Raw genomic sequence first — 22,791 nt, 5'->3', positions numbered from 1 at the left:
CTGAGTCATTCCCATGAGACCTTTATCCCTTCTGTTTATAGAGCAATTTTGTTTCACCTCCTAATCCTCTCATTTCAGTCCTCCCACTTTCTTTTGTATAATGTGTAGGTCAGGAGCATGGCCTTGTTGGCACCCACTGAGTGATCCCTGTCCCTACCTAAATTCCTGGTGACAGGAGGTACATAGCAGTAACATGGTTTATCAGACATGGGGCATTTCCTTTTTATCTTGGTCACATTCATTAATTCATAAGCTCTTTGCTTTGTGAAGAGTAGGTGCTGAATATATGCTTTCCAACTGACTCAGTTATGACAGTCTTTATTTTTTATCTATTGTGCGCAAGACCCTAATTTTTTGGCCAGGAGAAGGAATTAAATAAACATTAATTAAACTGATTAATATTCTGAGCACTTTAATGGTTTCTGTTGACCAAATATGACCTGGATAAGGAATGCACATATCTTTTGGAGCTTAGCCTTTCAGTACATTGCAGAATTTTGGGGGTAGCAGCTTCTTACATAAGTGTTTTGGGCATTATATCTATCGCATAATAATGCACACCTAGGAGAAGATCAAGAGTATTAAGATACTATGGGATATAAAACTGAAAGCAACACACGAACAAGACAAACAAACAAAAACTCATAGACACAGACAACAGTTTTGTGTTACCAGAGGGTAAGGGGGGTGGGGGGGTGCTAAAAGAGGATAAAAGGGGGTCTAATATATGATGATGGAAAGAGAACTGACTCTGGGTGGTGAACACACAATGTGACATATAGATGATGTATTATAGAATTGTACATTTGAAACCTATATATTTTTGCTAACCAATATCACCCCAATAAATTCAATAAGAAAAATAAATAATAAAGAAATTGGGGAAAAAAGATATCGTGGAAACAATTACTAAAGAACAACATGTATTCTGGAAACATCTTTGTCCATTTTTTGTTCGTATTCTTGACTGCAAGACGCAAAGCAGCGTCTTGCTCATTTTGGAGCTCAGTGGTCATGGGAAGGTGAGCACACTACCTTGATGTTTGTCAATGAAAAAGTCAAGGTACATGTTTCAGATTTTGCACTTTATTTTATAGATCTGTTTGTATAGTAACCCAACTAATTTTTAGTAGTCAACCTAAAGACTTTTAACATTTTTCGTTTTATTACAAACAAGACAGTTGTAAATATAAAAGCAGAATTTTCTGAATTTGTTTGCTCTAGTTTTAAAACGCATATTCTTTGGATATTATGTTGTGTGGATTGTCAAGGGCTAATTCTTTCCAACCTTTCCCTGAGCTACAGCTTATGATTATATTACTTACTCATTGTTTATATTATTTATTTACTCAACTATTTATTGAACACCTACTTTCCTCAATAATAAATAGTACATATTGAGTATCCTTATACATACTGCAAAAAAATTAAAATTACAGAACATGAAACAAACAGTCCTTGATGACATTGATGTCTTAACTTGATAGAAACTTTGTATGTTTCAAGGTACTGTATCTTGAGTTTTCAAACAATTTTATGGGGATGTTGGTCTTCAAGAGTTTATATTCTAATAATTTTGATCCCTATCATTTTATTCATTTTTATTCATGTTCTTATTTTTTATGATAAAAGTAATAATTTACTTATAACCAAATTTTGAAAAATAAATAAAATTACATCTAAGTTCACCCTTAACCCCCTGAAGGTGTGATGGCCCCTTGAAAGGAGCCACCTACCATGTCTGCCAATAGTAAGTGAGAATGCCTGTTTCTTCAGTTTTGCTAATGTTGAGTATTACCAGCCTCTGTAATCTTTGATAATCTGATAGACAAAATTTTTATCTTTTATTTTGTATTTCTTAATGAAGTTAGGGACATTTTATTTTGGTCTGTTTATTGATCACTGTCTTTGTAAATTGACTGTTCGTGCCTTTTGTCCATTTTCTTTATTAAAATCATTTTAGAGTTTTTACATTAAGTTCTTTAAGCTTTGTATTTATAGTTGACATTATTTTCCTGATTATCATTTGTGTTAAACTCTGTAGTATCTCTTACTGTGCAGAAGTTTAAAATTTATTTCAGACAAATCTGTCAAATTTTTCTTTTTTAGCTGTTGAGTTTCACATCATGCTTAAAATGCCAATTATAGATACTAAGATATAAATATGTTCTCTTATGTAGGCCATTTTATATTCTATTTTTAATATTAAAATTTCTAATCAACGTAGAATATATATATATATATATTTTATTTATTGGAGTGACAATTGTTAGTAAAATTACATAGATTTCAGGTGTGCAATTCTGTATCACATCATCTATAAATCCCATTGTGTGTTCATCACCCAGAGTCAGTTCTCCTTCCATCACCATATATTTGATCCCCCTCACCCTCATCTCCCACCCCCCAACCCCCTTACCCTCTGGTAACCACTAAATTACGTTCCCCAGATTAATTTTCAAACCCCGTGGCCATCTTGTGGTTACTGATTGTTTTCTAATCCCCTCACCTTCCCCCTTATCCCCACCCCCCCGCCCATCTAGCAACCCTCAGTTTTTCCTCTTTGTCTCCAAAACTGTTTCTGATTAGTTCATTCACTTATTCTTTTCTTTAGATTCCGCATATAAGTGAGATCATATGGTACTTATCTTTCTCTGTCTGACTTATTTCACTTAACATAATGTTCTCTAGGTCCATCCATGTTGTTGCAAATGGTAAGATTTCTTTCTTCTTTATGGCTGTGTAATAGAATATATTTTTGTACATTGTGTGGTAGAAATATAGCTTTATTAATTTCAGCTGATTATTGCATCATTATTTATTGAATAATCCATCCTTTCTCCATTAATTTGAAGTATTACCTTATCTTGTTTTAAAATTCCCATACATAGATGATTCTATTATATTTATCTAATTTTGTATCAGAATCACACTTTATTGTTTTATAGTTTATGGTATTTGGTAATATTTCAAATGCCAAAAAATAAAGTCATTATAATTACTTTAACACCATAGATTAATTTGACATCTTTTATATCAAATTATGATCTTTACCAGTGATTCTCAAATTGTAGGAGAACTCCTGGAGGTCCTTGAACCCATTCAGTGGGGCCTCAAGATCAAATCTCTTTTCATAACAACAATAAGATGTATTATTTGCTTTTTTCACTGTATTGACATTTATACTAGTGGCGCAAAAACAGTAGAAGGTGAAGCTGCTGGCACCGTACTACAAATGAAGGCAGTGCCACAGACTATAGTAGTGGTCATTCATTGTATTCCTCACTGACACACACATACTTGCAGTAGGAAATAAAACCCTCAGTTTCACTTAAGAATGTCCTTGATGAAGCAGTAAAACATTAATGTGTTGATACACTGACGTAAGGTACATGTCTTCTGGGTAACGAGACAGAAGGCGCTCATAGAGCACTTCTGCTGCCCTGTGATGTATGACAGTTGTCTTGAGGAAAACACCTGTGCATTTGTTTGGGTGCAGAGATGAACTAGCTATTGTTTTTCATGGAACACCATTTTCACTTGAAAGACTGACTGAGAAAAAAACATGGTGTTCCGACTTAGATATTTGGCAGACATTTTCTTGAAAATAAGTGAGTCTGAAACTTTCAAGCAAGACTTTCCATGGTTTTAGTTTTTTTGTTTATTTGTTTTTTTTTGTTTTTGCCAGTGAAAAAATTTGAGCTTTCAAGCAAATATTAGAATTTCAGAAAACTTGTGCCTATCACCACGAGCTTGACGGCTTAACAACAGTAAGAGAGTTTTCTGATGCTAGATATTGGTAGTGACATTAACAAATGTGACTTTTGGGATATTGTATGATGAAATATTGACATATTTCATTTAGAAATATGTCAATGCACACATTTAGAAGGTGTGCATAACTCAGTAAACTAATATTTTTCAAATGTCCAGTGTATGATGTTGTAATTCACACATGGATAAAATATCCTTTGAAAGTGCGAGTTAGACCAATGGTTTTAATGTAACAGCGTTTGAAGACCTAGTTGATGTGATTTCAAATTCTATATTGCAACCGATCTTTATGAAACCACCTCTTGTTAAGTTTTAATATAATTTCAAAGGAGATTAACCTTGATTATCTGAAAAGGTAATTAAAATATTCCTGCATTTCCAACTACATATCTGCATATGGCCCGATTTTTCTCTTATGCTTCATCCAAACAATGTACAACGACAGCTTGAATGCAGAAGCGGAGATGAGAATCCAGCTCTTTAATTAAGCCAGATATTAAAGAGATTTGCAAAAGTGTAAAACAGTGCTACTCTTCTTATTTTTTGGGGGTGATATAGTTATTACTATAAAATATGTTAGTTACGTTAATGTGCTATGAGTTTATTATTGTTATTTAAAAACAACTTAATAATTAATTAAACACATTTTCAATTTTAATATGGAAAATATTGCAAAAACAAAAATTATTTGGTGACTTCAATAATTTAGAGTGTAAGGTTTTCCTAAGGCCAAATGTTTTGAGATCTACTAGTCCATAGCCATAGAGGTAGTGTAATAACATGGCTAACAGGATTTGTTCAGTTTTTTTTTTCTTTCAGTCTATTATTTCTCTGTTGTTCAGATTAAATGTATTCGATTGACCTGTCTTCAATTTCATTGATTCTATCCTTTGTCATCTCTACTCTATTATTGTCCTTATTCAGCAAGTTTTTCATTTTGGTTATATAACTTTTCAGTTCTGTAATTCCCATTTGATTCTTTCTAATAACTTCTATATATTTGCTTTAAAATTTTTAAAGAAATTTAAGGAGACTTTAAAATTTTTTTATTTGTTTCAAGTGTATTTATAAATGATTACTGAAGTATTTTTATGACATCTCCTTTAAAATCTTGGTCGGATAAATCCAGCATCTGACTTGCCTCCATATCAGTGTTTGTTGATTCTCTTTGGTTTGTTGATTTTCTCTGGTTCTTGGTATGATGGGTGAGTTTTTTATTTTATCCTAGGCACTGGGATTGGTTAAGTGTCTTTTCCTATTTATTGTATCCTGGACATTTTTGTTATTATATTAGAAGACACTTGATCCTAACTAAATCTATTTTGGCAGACCGTCATCGTGTTTAGACTTAGCATATAGGTTCTGCGGGCTTACTTTTGTGGGCTTAGTTCCAATGGCAGTTTAGTTTCCCAGTGCTGCTAAGGCTCCTGTTTGATCCCTGTTGGTACCGCCTGCAGGGCAGAAGGTACCTCCCAATATGCCTGCTCTCACTGGGTGAACTTCTGGGGGTATGGGCAAAGACCCTGGGCTTTGTTGTGCCTCTGGTTGAAAGGCAGAGAGACACTGCTGTGGTGCGTAGATATAGAGTAGCATCTGGGACATCCTAGGACTTTATTACTACCCTTTTTCAGGTGGATGAGACTGCCCACCAAGGGTCTGGTTGTGGAGTGGGGTCTGGGAAGTCCTAGGACTTCCCTGATGTTGCTGTAGATGGACTAGATGGCCCCTTGGGGCGCCAGCAAAGAGCACATGTTGAGAAGGTCTGGAGCTTTGTTGCTTTGTCTCCTCCAGGCAGACACAGGTTTGCAGTGAGAAATAGAATAGCCCAGGGCTTTCACTGGTGGGTTGGACTGCCTGCAGGGGCCCCAGCTGTGGAGCAGGGTTTAGGGCTCCCCATTAGTTCTTTGTTTTACTTCCCTTCTCCTGGTCTTTTGGCCATAGAAGGTAAGTTTTGCTTTTGTTGTTTGTTTTTTTGTTGTTTATGCCTTTTGGTGGTTCCAGGCTGCAAGTCCCTCTGGTCCCTAGTTTAGGGATATGTGAGAAATAAAAAGAAAACCTAGAGAACTCACCACGTTGTCATTCCTGAGGCCTCTAGCCAGTCCATATTCGTCTTCATAACTCTCAATTAATTTAGCATTGCCTGTTGAGTAATTTCAAGGGTATTTAGTTATATTTAAAGGAAGGACCAAGGAAAAGTGAGTTATATAATCTTGTTTTAGATTTAGATATCATTACATAGATCTTATGTTGAAAAATTTAAAAAATTGAAAACTAAAAATGAAAACAATTATGTCAACGTAGGTTCTTTTTTTTAATAATTTAATTTTTCCTTAGAATTTTTTTTTTTTTTTATCGAGGAATTGAACTGACAACCTCTTGGTTGAGAGCCCACTGGCCCATGTGGGAATTGAACCGGCAGCCTTCAAAGTTAGGAGCATGGAGCTCTAACCGCCAGAGCCACCAGGCCGGCCCAAAGTAGGTTAACTTTTGACATAGATTGTCATCATAAATGTTTTATAACATGTTTGTTTATTTTTACAGGAATTATGTTGGAATATGAAAAGAGTGGAGAATTGAAGACCAAATCCTTAGATTTGCTTGATCTCAGTCCCAGGTAAGCTAGTTATAGAATGTCAAATGTATTTCATATCCATTTTTTTTTAATTGGAAAACTGTGACATCAGGTGATGTGTGGATGAGCTGCATAAACTCAGACAATGTTTTGCTTTAAAAAAATGTTCTGTGGTGTATTATGTCCTGTTTGTTTCAGTGAATTCCACTTGAGTGTCTTTGCTGAATGAAGAGGAGGTGGAAGAAGGATCATCTGCCCTTTTCTTCTTCCTAAGTAGACTTCTTTTCCCCAAAAGGCTTTTAGTTTAGAATAATTTTAGAAAAATTGTGAAGGCAGAGTTCCTGGTACCCCATACTCGGAATCCCCTAGTGTTAACAACTTAGATTAGTATTGTACATTTGTCGTAATTAGTGAATCAGTATCGATACATTATTATTAACTAAAGACCTTCTTTGATTTAGTTTTCTTTTTTTTCCCTCATCTTTTTCTCTTCTAAGATCCCATCCAGTGAACCATATTACATTTAGTTGTCAGGTCTCCTTGGGCTCCTCGTGGCTGTGAGAGTTTCTCAGACTTTCCTTGTTTTTGATAACTTTGCCATTTTTGAGGAGTACTGGTTGTTACATTTTAAGAATATTACTGAGCCTGTTATTTTCTTAGAAGATAAATATCTCATAGAGCTGAGCACATTCGATCTTCCTCACTAATTGCCATGGGGCAGAGTTGGGAGGGACAAACCTTTATCTCTGAAACTTGTTTTTCACCCAGAGGAAATCCCCTTGTGAGAGGATATAGCACAGAATCTTTCCTTTTAGGAAATCTTATGCAAAACTCCGCTTCAAGAGACAGAATCAGATTAGTGACTATACCTGTGGGAGCTCGCATTCAGATAAAGTGAAGGTATTCTGAATGGGAGAAAATTGAAAAAAGTAGAACAAAAATTTGTGTTTTAGAGTTTTACCCCAATGAAATAAGTGATTTTCCTTTGTTACTGTCCTTTTACTTTGTCGTGATTAGTGGAGAGGGGAACAGAGACTGTCAGCAAAGGGACTTCGCACAAAACGGATATTAACTAGTAGACAAGCTACTCTTCAGTTTTAAAATAAGCACAAACAGCCTCGTGGCTGGTGAGAGCTGCTGCCAGGGTTTGGAGTCTGTTTTAGGGAGAGGACAGGGTGTGGCTTGGAGGATGATAATCACAGTGGAGTGCAAGCCTTATGCCAGGTGCTTGGCGCAGAGAAAGTGCTCAATAGGTGTTGTTTTTTAAATCAGAGTAAACGGTGACAGAATGTCATTGAATTCTGCCTATATTAATCCCTGTTTACTCTATTTTCAGGGAAGACAAGGCCTCAGATCAAATCAAGCCCTTTGTTATTTTTGTAAATGGAACATAGTACTGATTCATGTGATTAATTACGCCAGCAGGCAGAAAGTTCCATTGTTAGACATTCATTTACTTAGTCAGTAGTGATGTATTTGCACCTTCTTCATATAACGCTTAGGTTAGAGTCTATGAGAGGCTATAAAGATACTTATAATTCCTATCTCAATGGGCTTATTGTCTAGTTCGAAAAACAACTGGTACAAAACAGAACATCATATGAGTGGGAACTTCTACATGAGAGAATAACTTCCAGCTAAAGATTCAGAACAATGCAGATTTTATATTTAAAAAGTGTCAATCCTTAGGATGCTGTAGTCATCCTATGGAGTCAAAAAATGTGTCAAAGTTAAAAAAAAAAAAAAAGTATAGGTCTTATTTCTAATTTTGCCTAAAAATCTGGATGTATCCTGCACATAAAAACACTTGCCACTTATATGCGGAATCTAAAGAAAAGAATAAGTGAATGAACTAATCAGAAACAGTTTTGGAGACAAAGAGGAAAAACTGAGGGTTGCTAGATGGGCGGAGGGGGGGTGGTGGGGGTAAGGGGGAAGGTGAGGGGATTATAAAACAATCAGTAACCACAAGATGGCCATGGGGTTTTGAAAATTAATCTGGGGAACGTAATTTAGTGGTTACCAGAGGGTAAGGGGGTTGGGGGGTGGGAGATGAGGGTAAGGCGGATCAAATATGTGGTGATGGAAGGAGAACTGATTCTGGGTGGTGAACACACAATGTAATTTATAGATGATGTGATACAGAATTGTACACCTGAAATCTATGTAATTTTTGTAACAATTGTCACCCCAATAAATAAATTAAAAAATGAAAAAACAAACAAACAAAAAAAACACTTGCATTATATATGACGTGCTGGAGTCACTGTATGGGAAAATAACAATTGCAATAGAGCTGCTGCGTTGGGATGTACGGGTTAAATATCTGGTTAATTTAGATCTTACTAGAAAATCTGTATTGATTCATAACATTTGTTGGAAACTTTTCCAAGGGGGCATTATTATCTTTTTAATTCTTATGAAACTCTGTCGACCACTGACTCTCTCAGCATTTATCCAAGTCACTATTATAAACCGTCTCTGATTCATTTCTCTTCCAAACATTCACTCCTATTCTGATAGATTTTTATTTCCTGAGAGCTGGGACCATCCTTTCACACTCCCAGGGCCTAGCCTACAGCAGGTACTCAATACATGGAAGTGGAATGAATAGTCCCCTAGCACACAACTGGAGCTGAAGAAATGTTTATTTATGAGGAGAAGGAGGAGGAGACTTATCAGAGCTCATGTTTCTAGGAAGCAGATGATGAGACAGAGGTAGGTGGGTAAAAGGTTACTGGGAAATGATACCTGTGACAGACCAGGGGATGAAGCAGGGTTCTGTAGGAGACACCATCACTAGGATGATGCAGATTTGACGACAGCCTCTGCCAGCCCAAAGGGGAGCCCCGGAGCAAGCCTTGCTGGTTAGAGCAGTCCCTCAGGGGGCAGAAGTGGCCAGGCTCTCACACAGTCCATTTGCTGAGCCCTGGGCTGAGGGCCATGAAGACCCAGCCTGGGGCTCAAATGCTGAGGTGAATCCTGAAGGAACTGTAGCTGGACACTGTCTGCTAACTAAACACCTTGCTCGCAGTTGGGCCACGAGGTCTGTCCCTTTCTTTTCTTTCTTTCTTTCTTTCTTTCTTTCTTTCTTTCTTTCTTTCTTTCTTTCTTTCTTTCTTTCTTTCTTTCTTTCTTTCTTTCTTTCTTTCCTTCCTTCCTTTCTTTTTCTTTCTGTTTTTAAAAGATTTTTATTAAAATATAACTAACATACAATATTATATTAACTTCAGGTGTGCATCATAGTTCCACCTGGCACTATACAGCGTTATTACCACGTTATTGATTATTGTGATAACGAAGCCTTTCTTTTCTTTCCATTTTTTAACTGTTACTTTCTTTTTTCTTTTTCAAGATTTTATTGGGGAAGGGGAACAGGACTTTTATTGGGGAACAGTGTGTACTTGCAGGACTTTTTTCCAAGTCAAGTTGTTGTCCTTTCAGTCTTAGTTGTGTGCAGCTCAGCTCCAGGTCCAGTTGCCTTTGCTAGTTGCAGGGGGTGCAGCCCACCATCCCTTGTGGGAGTCAAACCAGCAACCTTGTGATTGAGAGCCCGCACTCCAACCAACTGAGCCATCTGGGAGGCAGCTCAGCTCAAGGTGCCATGTTCAATCTTAGTTGCAGGGGGCAGAGCCCACCATCCCTTGTGGGACTCAAGGAATTGAACTTGTGGGACTCAAGGAATTGAACTGGCAACCTAGTGGTTGAGAGCCCACTGGCCCATGTGGGAATCAAACCGGCAGCCTTCGGAGTTAGGAGCATGGAGCTCCAACCATCTGAGCCACCAGGCTGGCCCCAACGAAGCCTTTCTTGAAGGAAGAGCACTGAATGGTGCACCCGTGATACATGTTTTGCAAAATTACCTTATTTTAGATGCTCTGTGGTTTATAGACATTAATATTTGTCTCGATGTAATATTTTTCTGGACTAGCAAAATTTACCCGAATTGCTATAGATTTGACTACTGGGGGAAAATTTGTACTGTGCAGACCAGTTCTCTCTCAGGGAAATCATATTAGAACAAATAAGACTTATTAATAATCAACATTATTCTTCGAATGTTTACCTTTGGTCAGGTACTTTCTCTTTCCCTAAACATATTTAAAACTTAACCTTTCTGAGCCTCCATTTCTTCATCACTAAAATAATTACAACAAAAGCATTAAATTAGAGGGTTGTTACAGGGCTAAATAATAGGACATATATTAAGTGGAAAGTATAGTAGTACCAGGAACATTCGATATATGTTCATTCAAAAGACGAAAAAAAAAAAACCCGAAAAAAAATCCAGAAAAATAAAATAAAGAGAAAGAGCTCATGTTCAGGACCAGCATGCCTTTGGCCTTCTTAGGGGAGCAAATGAGAACCTTTGCACCCCTTCCAGGGGAGAGCACTCAGGTAATGAAAACGTGTTCAGGAGAACCCGTGCTCTCATCCGTGCACAGTGCTCTTTATTGATTTATGTGATATTTTTCTAGAAATCTCTTGGTTTAAGATGATGGTGTCCTTAACATTTTATAAATGCTATGCTTCATAATGCAGCGCAACTCTTCATGTAATGCATGTATATGCAATGTTTGGCATAAAAAAAAATAACATTTTTGTGTATGTGTGTGAATTTCAGTACTGATGTGAATGCCTTAGTAGAAGAGATACAGAAAGCAGAACCTCTAATCACAGCTTCCCGTTCAGACCAAGTAAAACTTTTAATACAGAGGCTACAAGACAAACTGGAGCAGCACAGCAACCACCAATTCTATCTTTTTAAGGTAATGTGTGTTTTAAAAATACTAGGTAGAAGAACTTTGATTAATTGATATCCTATTAATTGGAGGTAAAACACTAATCTTGTTTTCTCTGTCCCTCTGTGCCTCACAAGGTGTGATCAAAACATACGGTGAATGTTTAAATTAAAAAAAAATTATTCCAGTAAAAGACACATTGCCATTAATCAACCCCCCTCAAAATATTCCCCCTCACTTCGAATATATTTATCCCATCGTTCTTGCCACTTTCTGAAGCAGTTCTGGAAGTTCTCTTTCATGAGTGTCTTTTGTTGCGGTGCCGTGGCTGCCTTGTTGTCCTGAATCTATTCAAACGTTTACCTTTCATGGTCATTTTGAGTTTGGGGAAGAGCCAGAAGTCACATGGTCCCAGATCCAGTGAATAAGGTGGATGAGGATACACCATAATGTTTTTATTTGACAGAAATTGCCATATCAGAAGTGATGTGTGACATGGAGCATTGTCATGGAAGAGGATGAAGTAAAGACAGCAATGAAAGAGAACTTCCAGAACTGCTTCAGAAAGTGGCAAGAATGATGGGATAAGTGTGTTCAAAGTGAGGGGAAGCATTCTGAGGGGGTTTAATGGCAATGTATCTTGTACTGTAATAAATTTTTAAAATTTAAACATTCACCATATTTTTTGATCACACCTTGTATTTGTTAAGACTAAATCTCAATAAATGTTGGTTGAATGAGTGAATGAAATTTATTTTCTTGAGAGGTTTAATAATTACTGTAGTAAATTTAGCTATTCTTTTATGATGATACATTTAAATGGTAACCATTAAGGGAGTTTTAAGTTATTGAATAATTAAAATTATTTTCCCAGTTAGAGTAACATTAAGAAGTTGTGTTTCATGGTTACATTAATATTTTAGATTTTCTGCTTTCATGTGAACTAAACTATATTTTGATAAATTATTTATTAATGTGGTTTATATAACAATTTTTAAAATTCTGGAACATAAAGCTCTTTTTAATTAAAGTATAGTTGACATGCGGTATTATATTAGTTTTTGGTGTACAACACAGTGATTTGATGTTTATATACCTCACAAAGTGATCACCATGAGAAGTCTAGTGTTTATATAACAATTTTAATGCAATGTAAATATGCTTATTTTTCTCTATCGTTTTTGATTATTAAATAAAAAATGTAACAAATGCAGTCATTTGTTGCTTCAAGAAGAGCTTTTATTTTTCTTTATTATTTAACAATATTTAATAGTTTATTCTAGAATAGCTTCATATTATACTTCTTTCCTTCTTATGATTCAAATATAATTATAATAAAATACTTATGTACTCAGCATATTCTATCCAATAGAAAATATCCATGCAATCTTTTGTATTCATCCATTTGATCTACTGAAAGTATGAGTTTGTTCTTATAACACAGCTTTTTCCAGCAGATGGCACTATTTAACTTCAAATGTGAGCTTTATAACTAGCATGACCTTGTAATTTATCCTTCAAAGGGAACATTTTTGATAAGGAGAGGGGACACTATTAATAGCAGTTACACTCTGGTAGTAGACATAACTAGGACAGCCCCAGCCTATCCACTCACTCTCTAAATAGACTATCTAGTTTATATATATATTCATTCAATAAATATTAGGTTGGTGCAAAAGTAATTGTGATTTAAAAGGGTAAAAAAAAAAAAATCGCTAAAACAGCAATGACTTTTGCACCAAACTAATACTAAGCATCCAGTAAGTGCTGGATAATATAGGGATTGAAAGGTAAATAAAATAAGACATATCCTGATTCTGAAGAAGCTTTAGGATTCAAAAAGTAATAATATATTTGAAAGTCTATATTTGAAACATATTTAGTGTATTTCCGCTATATGTTGTTCATACTTATATACAAAACCATGTGCAGTATGTGAAAGAAAATGTTATAAATTAGTGCTATTTGATATCTTATTTAATAGCAAAAATGTACCTTAAAGGCTTATTGATGGAAAATACAAATCTAGTTATGTTTTTGTGACTATTCGTAATTACCAAATGCGTTATTAATCTTAGTAATAAAAGGTACAATGTATTTTTCTCCATTTTTTCAGATATTAGATATTGTCTGTATATTACATATAATTAACATAAACTTGAATGTCTTCATTGCTTTGGAGTGAAAATTAATGAATTAAACTTAATTTTGTTTGATTGTAAAACAAATGGTGTGTGTTTGTTTGTTTGTTTTTCCATTGAAGGTTCTCAGAGCACACATACTGCCACTGACTAATGTTGCACTTAATAAATCGGGTTCTTGGTAAGGTTCTCTATTTTTTTTTGATTATTAGAATTTATTTCTTAAAAGCAGTTTTAGGTGGATAGAAAAATTGGTTAGAAGGCACAGAGATGTCTCAGAGACTTCCTGCCTACCCACACCCACAGCCTCCGCCATTGTAAATAGCCCTCAAAGACTTGTCCATTTGTTACAATTGATGAGCCTACATTCATTCAGCATTGTCAAAGCTTATAGTTTCCTTTGGGTTCACTCCTGGCTTTGTGCATTCTGTCGGGTGACAAATGTATTATGCCTTGTATCCACCAGTATGGTGTCACGTGGAACAGTTTTACTACCCTAAGAATCCTTTGTGCTCTGACTATTAATTTCTATTTCTAATCTTTATTGGTATTTTTAACAATCAAGGGATAGATTTTTAAAATAAAAATTGTGTATATTTAAGGTGTACAACAGATGATTTGATATATGTTTACATAGTGAAATAATTACTACGGTCAAGCTAATTAAAATGTCATCTCCTCATAGTTAACATTTTTTTTTTTTTTGGTGAAGAAAGTACCTAAAATCTATTCTTTTAGCAAATTTCCAGTATTCGATACAGTATTATTAACTACAGTCACCATGCCTGAGCATTAGATCTCTAGACGTATTCATCTGTATAAACGCAGCTTTGTGCCCTTTGACCAACATCTTTTAATTTCTCTCACTTCCCAGCCCCTTGGTATTTACTGTTCTCTCTGCTTCTGTGAGTTTGACTTTTTTTTTTTTTTTCAGATTTCACATAAAATTGAGATCATGCAATATTTGTGCTTCTGTGTCTGTTTTTTTCATTAACATAATGTGGGCTAGCCTCATCCATGTTGTCACAAATGGCAGGGTTCCCTTCTTTCTCATGGCTGAATAATATTCCATTATGTATATATACCACATTTTCTTTACCCATTCATCCCTTGACAAACACATTGTTTCCATGTCTTGGCTGTTGTGACCAATGTTGCAATGAACATGGGGGTGCAGGTACCTCTATGGGATCCTGATTTCATTTCCTTGAATATGTACCCTAAAGTGGGACTGCTGGGTCATATGGTAGTTTAAGCTTTAATTTTTTGGGGAAACACCTTGCTGTCTTCCATAATGATGGTACCAGTTTATATTCCCAAAGAAGCTAGGAAGAACATGCCTAGAGGAGAAGCAAAGATACACTGCCTTGTCAACCTTCCTGTTTAGTTGAGTGTAGATACCAGAATTTATTTTCACTTTCTATCATTTACCACCTGACATTCAGACTGGCTTTTCAATTTTGTGCATTTTTTTTTTCTGTGTTGGGGTACTATCTTTCCTAATGGAATACTTAAGGGGAAACTAATATACTATTATTTTACTTTAAAATATTAGATATCAATATGCTAGTTGTTCCTGTAATAGAATAGTCATGTTAAAGGACTGTTAAACATGAAACAGCCATTTATTGAACATTTATTACTGTGCCAATCATGTTCCAGGTCCAGGTGGGTAGAAAGACTAGCATGTATAAAAGAAAAATCCGGTTCTTCAGAGACGAGCACTGAAGGTGAATGTGACTGATTAGGGTGTGCTTTTGGGACACGTTGAAGTCCCAGAGAGACCCAGGGCTGCTGGCCTTGTGGGCCGGGAGCTGAAGTTGGAATTTTCCTCTAGCTTTCTAGGAAGCCATTTGAGGATGGTTAAAAAAATTAACTTCAAAATAGATTTGTAAGGACCATGTGTGAGCTACAATCCACTAGAAGATGGTTTCATTTGTTGAGGCAAGAGATGGAGGCAATGGAAGTGGTGAGAATGACCATAGCAGAGATGTGTTTTGGGATTGAGGTAACAGAATTTCCTAATAGATTGTGTGTAGGATGTGAGGGGAAGAGAGCAGTCAAAGATGATACTAAGATTTTATGGTCTGACCAACTGGAAGGGAAAATATTATTTATTGGGATATATTAGAGTTTCAGAAAATGTAACTGATGGTTAACATTATTGAATTCTATAATTATTTATATTATAAGAATGATTATGGGCAGAATTACTCTTTGTTTCATTTAGTAACTCCCTTTTGGTTTTTGGATGAGAACTGGAAAGTTTCTAAGTCAAAGGTTTTAGATATTACTCCCAGTTTAATGGTTTGTTCTGCACACACTAGTACCATTGTAAAGAGCAAGATAAGTCTCGCAGGTAAAAAATGAGGTCTTTATTAACACACAGCTATTCTCACCTTGTGATTTATTTATATTCCGTGTGTTAGCTTCATCACAGGAAGCTATGACCGGACATGCAAACTCTGGGACACAGCGTCTGGAGAGGAGCTTCACACCCTGGAAGGTCACAGGAACGTCGTTTACGCCATAGCATTCAACAATCCTTATGGGTAAGAAGACATTCATCATTCCCTTCTTCCTTATTAACCCGTGAATTCATTTATTCATCTCTCCCTCTATTGGGGGAGGAAAGGGAGAAGACAGAGAATGAAACTCTATTGAGTCCCTGACGACGACGTGTGCTTTGAAAGCCTTTGAAATACCTCCTTCAATGCTTAAAGGAACATGGGATCGGTATTACTGTGCTCATGTAAATTATACAAAGTTCAAGTCCCCTTCCCAGGATCAGATAGTAGTAAAGAGGAGAGAGAGCAAGAGTCTAAGCTCAAGCAGGGCTGACTGTGACCTTGGGAGTTCCCTGACAGGCAGTCCCTACTGATGTTTATAGCACTGGGCTGATGCTTCAGGAGAAAGTGACACACATAAGTAACGTGCTTTACTTTGTTTAGCTAGTTTACAGTCTTACTGGGTAGAAAAGAAATGTGTATAGTAACGTACTAAAAAGCAGTACCAAATACAATAGAAGCATTTTAAAACCAATGTGTAGTTAACCGATTCAAAAGATTAAGCAACGTTCTCTGTCTGTCCTTCTGCCCGACGCTCTTCTGATACCCATGGCTCCCTGCATGCGTGTAGCAAGTAGGTTAACACTGCAGCGCCTCACTTCTCTGCCCACTGGTTTGGTTCTAAGCCTACCAAGAATTAGTTGTGTTTGTCCATAAACCTGCTATGTTGGACGTGCTTTCGAATTGTAATTAAGTAATTTAGTATGAACTTAGCTAAATATTGCTTAAACTAATGAAAATAAAGCTGTTGTTTTCTATGAAAGTATAGAAGAGGTAAATATTTGAAAGAATTGCTACTAAATGCAGTTGTAGATGAGATCAATGTGAAAACTAGAAAACACGTAAAAATTTAGAAAACTTCTCTACTCAGATTGCTCTGCAAGTAAGTTTAAGTTATTATTCATTGTAAAGAAAAAAATGGAAATTGTAGAGGTTGGATATGATTTCTGTAAGACAGGTAATGAACTCCAATTCGCTGACCCATAATTGTCAAAGAAAACGCCTTGGCTTCTTGTCAGAAGATTAACAAATGAATGTACACCTGTATATATTTGAGTAAAAATTTTTAACATGTATTTCTTTTCACAATTGCCCGCTTTAACTGACTTTTTCCATTGCCCAATCTGGTTCAATAAATACGGTTCTTTTACTATAGTATTATGATGACTAGAACAAAACAGTAAATAGTTTAAAAGCTAAGAGGAGAAAGATCATGTGATGCCTTCTGGTTAGGTCTTTAAGGGTTATATAAGATTAAAGCAGAAGCATCAACGATGGGAGACAGAGAGGGGTGGTGAGGACACCCCAGGTGCCAGGACTTCCGCAGCTCAGTATTTTAGGTGGGACTTCGTCAGGCACGCTCAGTGGCCCCAGGCTCTCTAGTGAACATTTCATGTTGAGTAACTGAAGCGGGTGAGGTCAGAGCAGTCCATGTAGTTTGAACTCTGTTCTGGAGGACCGAGTTGCTATGAAAGATTTGTGAACAAAGGAATCACACAATGAGTGCTATTTCAGGATTGTTCCGGCAGAGAGAAGGGATCAGAAGATTTCGGGGTGGGAAGAAAGAAGAGACAAGGAGATCAGTTAAGTCTGATCAAATAATACATGCATGAGATGATGAAAACTTAGTCTAGGACAGTGGCAGAGGCAATAAAAGGTATTTTATAAAAATCTGAACCACTTAGAGTAGAAATTTTATACCCAAAGTTAAAAGTCTTGGTATCTAGTTTGCTAATGTCATCATAACTTTTGAAAATGTAATGTACACTTTTAAAACATGTTAATGTTTGATGGTACAATCAAACTTAATTGGCACATTAAAATGATTAAATATTCCAATTAAATTACAGAAAGTTTAACTTTGATGTATGCATGTTGTACATTGTAGAGAATAATGTTTATGATACTTTATTATACCACCTTATGGGAAAGAAAGATTTTATTGAAATTACAAATGATACTGTTTTACCTCTAATATAATTCCTACTTTTAATTGCAGTGGTATTGACAGGATTTTGAAAGTATATTTTTTTATAATACCATATCTTTAGTAGTCTACCTAACAGACATATTTTTGGATGTTTATTTTGAGAATCAAGTTTTTGGAAATGGAGGAACACTCCTCACGCTTTGGCTCCCCTGTTGGATTGCACGAAGAGTCCCTGGTGAAAAATCCACTTGTCCAATTACATAGTTATTTGATGATTTATGTGTGCGCTAGAGCAGTGTTTTTCACTGCACTTTGGGGCATTGGGATTTCAGCAGAGTGAGTTCAGGACAGTTGCCAAAGAATAAGAGCAAGTGTGTGTGTGTGTGTGTGTGTGTGTGTGTGTGTGTGTGTGTGTGAGAGAGAGAGAGAGAGAGAGAGAGAGAGACAGAGAGAGACAGAGAGAGAGAGACAGAGAGAGACAGAGAGACAGAGAGAGAGAGAAACTTCAACTAGTTTAGTGTTTATCCGTTTTATATATTAGGTCAGGAGTAAGCTTTGATTCAAAAAAGTAATTCTAAAATCATTGGAATTAGTATTATCTTTTATAATGTGGTATAGAGAACAGTATGTGAAAAACAGAAATTGAGGAAGAAACAATAGCAACTTGAAACTAACACGCTTTAGGTGAAGAGAGGATGGAAACGGAAGAAGGGAAATGATAAAGAACTCAAAGGCCTTCTGGATATCTTAAGCAGAAGTTGGAAGACAGCTGCTGGTTGGAAATGTCTTGGACTGGATGCTGCAGGAGAGAGCCAGAGCAGTCTGGGTGGAGACTGCCTCGTGTGTTAGGACGCTTTGGGTGAGGGTGAGGGGGATTCCCCAGGACATTGGGTGCATGGGTGGGGATTCCCCAGGACAAGCTGTCTTTAGAGCATCCACAGAAAGGGCCTTGCTCTCCTTTAGTATCAGAGACCACAGAAGCCCTACGAGGTCTGACAATTAAGTTCACGAACTTGTTGCAATGATGTTGCTAACCTTTCTTGATATCAGAGGGATTATTCTTTATGAATTTGTACCAAATGGACATACAGTTAACTAAGTTTACTATTTGGAAGTGCTGAGAAGGCTGCATGAAAACGTTGGACGACCTGAACTTTTCACCAACAATTCATGGCTCTTGCATCACGACAATGAACGAGCTCACACGGCACTGTCTGTGAGGGAGTTTTGAGCCAGGAAACAAATCACTGTATTGGAACACCCTCCCTACTCACCTGATCTGGCCCCCAATGACTTCTTTCTTTACCTGAAGATAACGGAAATATTGAAAGGAAGACATTTTGATGACATTCAGGACATCAAGGGTAATACTACGACAGCTCTGATGGCCATTCCAGAAAGAGTTCCAAAATAGCTTTGAAGGGTGGACTAGGCGCTGGCATAAGTGTACAGCTTCCCAAGGGGAGTACTTTGAAGGTGACCGTAGTGATATATTCAGCAATGAGGTACGTAGCACTTTTTCTAGGATGAGTTCGCGAACTCAATTGTCTGACCTCATTTGTATGTGGCCCGACAACAAAGGAGAGAAACAAGGCATTAGCGTTGGTCTGGAAAAATACAAATTCTGCAACTGTGCTGAGCACTTATAATTTATTTGCTTTGGGATAAATATTTTGGGTCTTAAGACCCCTCACACTTTTGAACAAGGAGCTTGCACTGTAAATGATGACTCCAAATTGGGTTAGCATTTGGATGACTTGTTATAAAGGACAGATAGGAGTCAGGAGTAAAGGGAAACGTTTTAGTTCTACAACCAGATGTTAAACAGGCTAGCACTCTTACCTGCTAGGTGTAGACAGTAGCCCTGCTCCACAGTAAATATGGGAAACCTCTTGTTTGAAAGGGACTGAAGTCTTTAATCTCGTCTCCTCTCCAAACCCTCTTTCTTGTTCAATGACCTTGTTAAAATTGGAATAATATATATATATATTAATTTCCATACGAGACACGCCATGCCTAATTTCTTAAAACTTTATTTAGCCATATGGTTATTTGGACTTGTATTTTTTTCCTTATTGTTCTTTTAAATTCAATGCTATCTTTTTTTTTTTTTTTTAGGAGACCTACTAACAGAATTTTTCTATGTTTATACTATACATATTATACATTATTAATTTTCATTTGTTTCATTAGTAATTTTCTAAACTAAATCTTACCATATTCATTGTACTAATTTAAAAAGTATTTTTAATTCCAAACATATACCTTTAATGTAAAATATTTAAAATTAAACATATAAACTGATGCTATTAAAAAATTAGACTTTTTTATCACTGAAACAATATAGCATTGCTTAGTGTTTTAAAAGTGAAGTCAATTTCTGTATTAATATCTTTTGTCTTATTTCAGTGTGTCATACACTGTGGTTGAATTCGATATCAAAATCCACATTTTTTTTTTTTTAATCTTAGTGACAAAATTGCCACTGGGTCCTTCGATAAGACTTGTAAACTGTGGAGTGTAGAAACGGGAAAGTGTTACCATACTTTTAGGGGTCATACATCAGAAATAGTGAGTATATTTATTTTATTCATTTTTTTGTTGTTGCTGTTCTTTTGTTTATTTTGTTTTACTTTTTCCTTTTTTAAAAAATAGACTTTATTTCTTCGAGCAGGTTTAGGTTCACAGCCAAACCTAAAGGAAGATTCAGAGATTTCCCATATGCTTACTGTCCTCTTCCCATCCCCTCCAACCCTACGCACACCACATGTCTCATTATCTACACCTTCCACAGGAGTGGTGGTACTTTTGTTACAACTGATGAACCTAGTACGTTGACAAATCATGGCTGTTTCTTTTTAGCATTCCATTATAAAAGTAGGGGTTCTACTTTTATAATTCATTTAAAATTTCTATTCAGTATTTTAATTCTTTCTATATTCTATGTGATGCTGTTGATATAATTTACAAACTACTCTAGTTTTAATATCTTGCAGATACCCCGCATCGACTAAGTAGACAGGGAATAAGATAAGTATATGAGTACAATAGCTGACCTGACTTCTTCTATTCCATTTATTTGTCTTTAAAGGACTGACTCAATGAGTGTTGATGAAGCTCTTCAAATAGCTTTTGAAATAGCTTTTTTATCGTGTAAAATGTTTAGGCTGATTGTTCTCTGGGTATCATTAGGACTCAAATTTGCATAAATAGCCTGATACCCTAAATAGCTTTGACTGTTGGGAAGCCCTTGCCCTTGGCCAATTCTGTGTTACATCTTATAACAATTAATGAGATAATTGGCACCCTGTGGAATAAATGTTAGCTTTTAAAAATAAACAGCCTGCTTATTTTAGGAGTAAAATGTATTTATAGTCATCTTTTAAATCCGTGGTATTTCATCTAACAAGAGCTCATGCTATGTTCAAGATGCTTTGCTAGACACTGGGGATATTGGAGTGAACAATTGTAACCGACCTTTAATGGCACTCAGTGTGCACTGTACTAGATATTCGCTTGGTTTTGCCTCATAACAACCCTACAAGGGAGGTATCTCCCATGTGACAGTTGAGGATACTGAGGCATAGAGAAGTACCTTCTCCAAGGGCATAAGAAAGACATAATCCGTTGCAATTTTGGGAAAGTATTCTTTATATATAGTTCTGAGGAAGACATTCATATTTTTCATGATCAACAACATCAATCCAATAAATATTTGCTAAATATTGACTGTGTGTGAAGCCCTAGCGTGTGTGCTTGGGTACGCACTAGAATCAGACCTAGTTTTTGTCCTTCAGGCATTTTGCAGTTTAAGAGAGGAATTAGAGCTGTCAATGAATAAGTTCAAAGCCATGTTGCAGGTGGACGTGAAGTTGGCAGGGAGTTCAGTGAGGGCACAGAGGGGAGCAATGAAGTCTCCTTGGCCAGGAGAAGTGTTCAGGAAAGACTTTGCAAAGAAGTGGCCCGTGTATTCCAGGCAGAGGGTGCCGCACTGGCTCCACGTGCAGCAGTGACAGGTGCCTGAGAACTCATGTGGCTCTGTGTGGCAGAGCAGTACTTTCCAACCTTTCCTTGTGAGGACATGTAAGAATATGCTAATACAGATTTGCAGTACACTGGGGAGAGCTGCCAGCTGCCCATGATCAGAGGTGACGGGCAAGGATCCCTTATGCTGCTCAGCTGTGTGGGTTAAGGGTGTCAATGTCTTGGCAAACCTGTAACCCATTCAAAGCCAGATCACAGGGTGTGCATGATTGAAATGGGAGGGGTGCACAAGGCCATATTATAGATCGATAGCGTCTCATATGTTATGCTAAGGCATTTGGACTTTACCCTGCAGACAATGCCGGACTGTGGAGACTACTCAGCTGGGAGATGGCAGAGTCAGTTTTGCCCTTGGGAAGATCCTTTTTGGCAGTATGAAGGAAAGAAGGGAGGTGTGTAAGATCAGAAGCAGGGGCCAGTGGGGGACTTTGTTGCAGTCTAGACAAAAATGATGAAGGCTTGTCAGGAGGCAGGTGAAGAGACTGTGAGAGGGGTGTGTTGGAGGTGTGAAGAGTAGGACTGGGTTACCAAGTAGAGATGAGACGAGAAGGGGAAAACGGGGGTCCAGGATGACTCTGATTGCAGGCCTGGATGACCAGCAGTGCCATTTGCCAATTCTGTACGTAAAAGAGGAGGAACAGGTTTTCTTCCTCTGACCCATGTGCCTTAGATAGATTGACACAAGCTGCCTGTATGAACTGAGCATCCAGGTCTGGGAAGGAGACACGGTTGTGTGAGCCACTGGCACCTGGGTGGCAGGGGCAATAGAAATCATCACAAGATTGAAATTTCCCAAAGGAAAAAGCAGCATATTGGGAGAAAACTAATGGAACCTTGGGGAGATGGAGAAGAGGAACCTTCGAAGGATATAAAAGAAGGCAAAGAAGTATGAGAAGAAAAGCAGAGGGCTGTCAAACTATCAAGAAGGAAGAAAGTGTCGAGAACTTCAGGGAGGTTAAGTGGGAGAACCAACCCATGGCTCTTGGGTTGGACGTTTAGCCAGAGTCATTTCAGTGGAGAT

The 22,791-nt window shown here is 36.9% G+C and overlaps 1 protein-coding gene across 1 annotated transcript in view; it reads left to right on the top strand.

The window, feature by feature from the left end:
- The window catches only part of DAW1 (dynein assembly factor with WD repeats 1), a 39,190-nt gene that overhangs the window by 3,715 nt on the left and 12,684 nt on the right, over positions 1 to 22,791 (top strand). The window contains exons 2-6 of the mRNA XM_033112390.1: positions 6,316 to 6,388; positions 10,971 to 11,115; positions 13,352 to 13,410; positions 15,659 to 15,781; positions 20,198 to 20,297. Of these exons, the coding sequence (XP_032968281.1) occupies positions 6,316 to 6,388; positions 10,971 to 11,115; positions 13,352 to 13,410; positions 15,659 to 15,781; positions 20,198 to 20,297 (500 nt within the window). The remainder of the gene's footprint in view (positions 1 to 6,315; positions 6,389 to 10,970; positions 11,116 to 13,351; positions 13,411 to 15,658; positions 15,782 to 20,197; positions 20,298 to 22,791) is intronic.

Source organism: Rhinolophus ferrumequinum, chromosome 8, assembly GCF_004115265.2.
Source record: "Rhinolophus ferrumequinum isolate MPI-CBG mRhiFer1 chromosome 8, mRhiFer1_v1.p, whole genome shotgun sequence".
Lineage (NCBI taxonomy): Eukaryota > Metazoa > Chordata > Mammalia > Chiroptera > Rhinolophidae > Rhinolophus > Rhinolophus ferrumequinum.
Note: the sequence above shows the minus strand (reverse complement) of the source record. Positions and strands in the feature narration are given on the sequence as shown.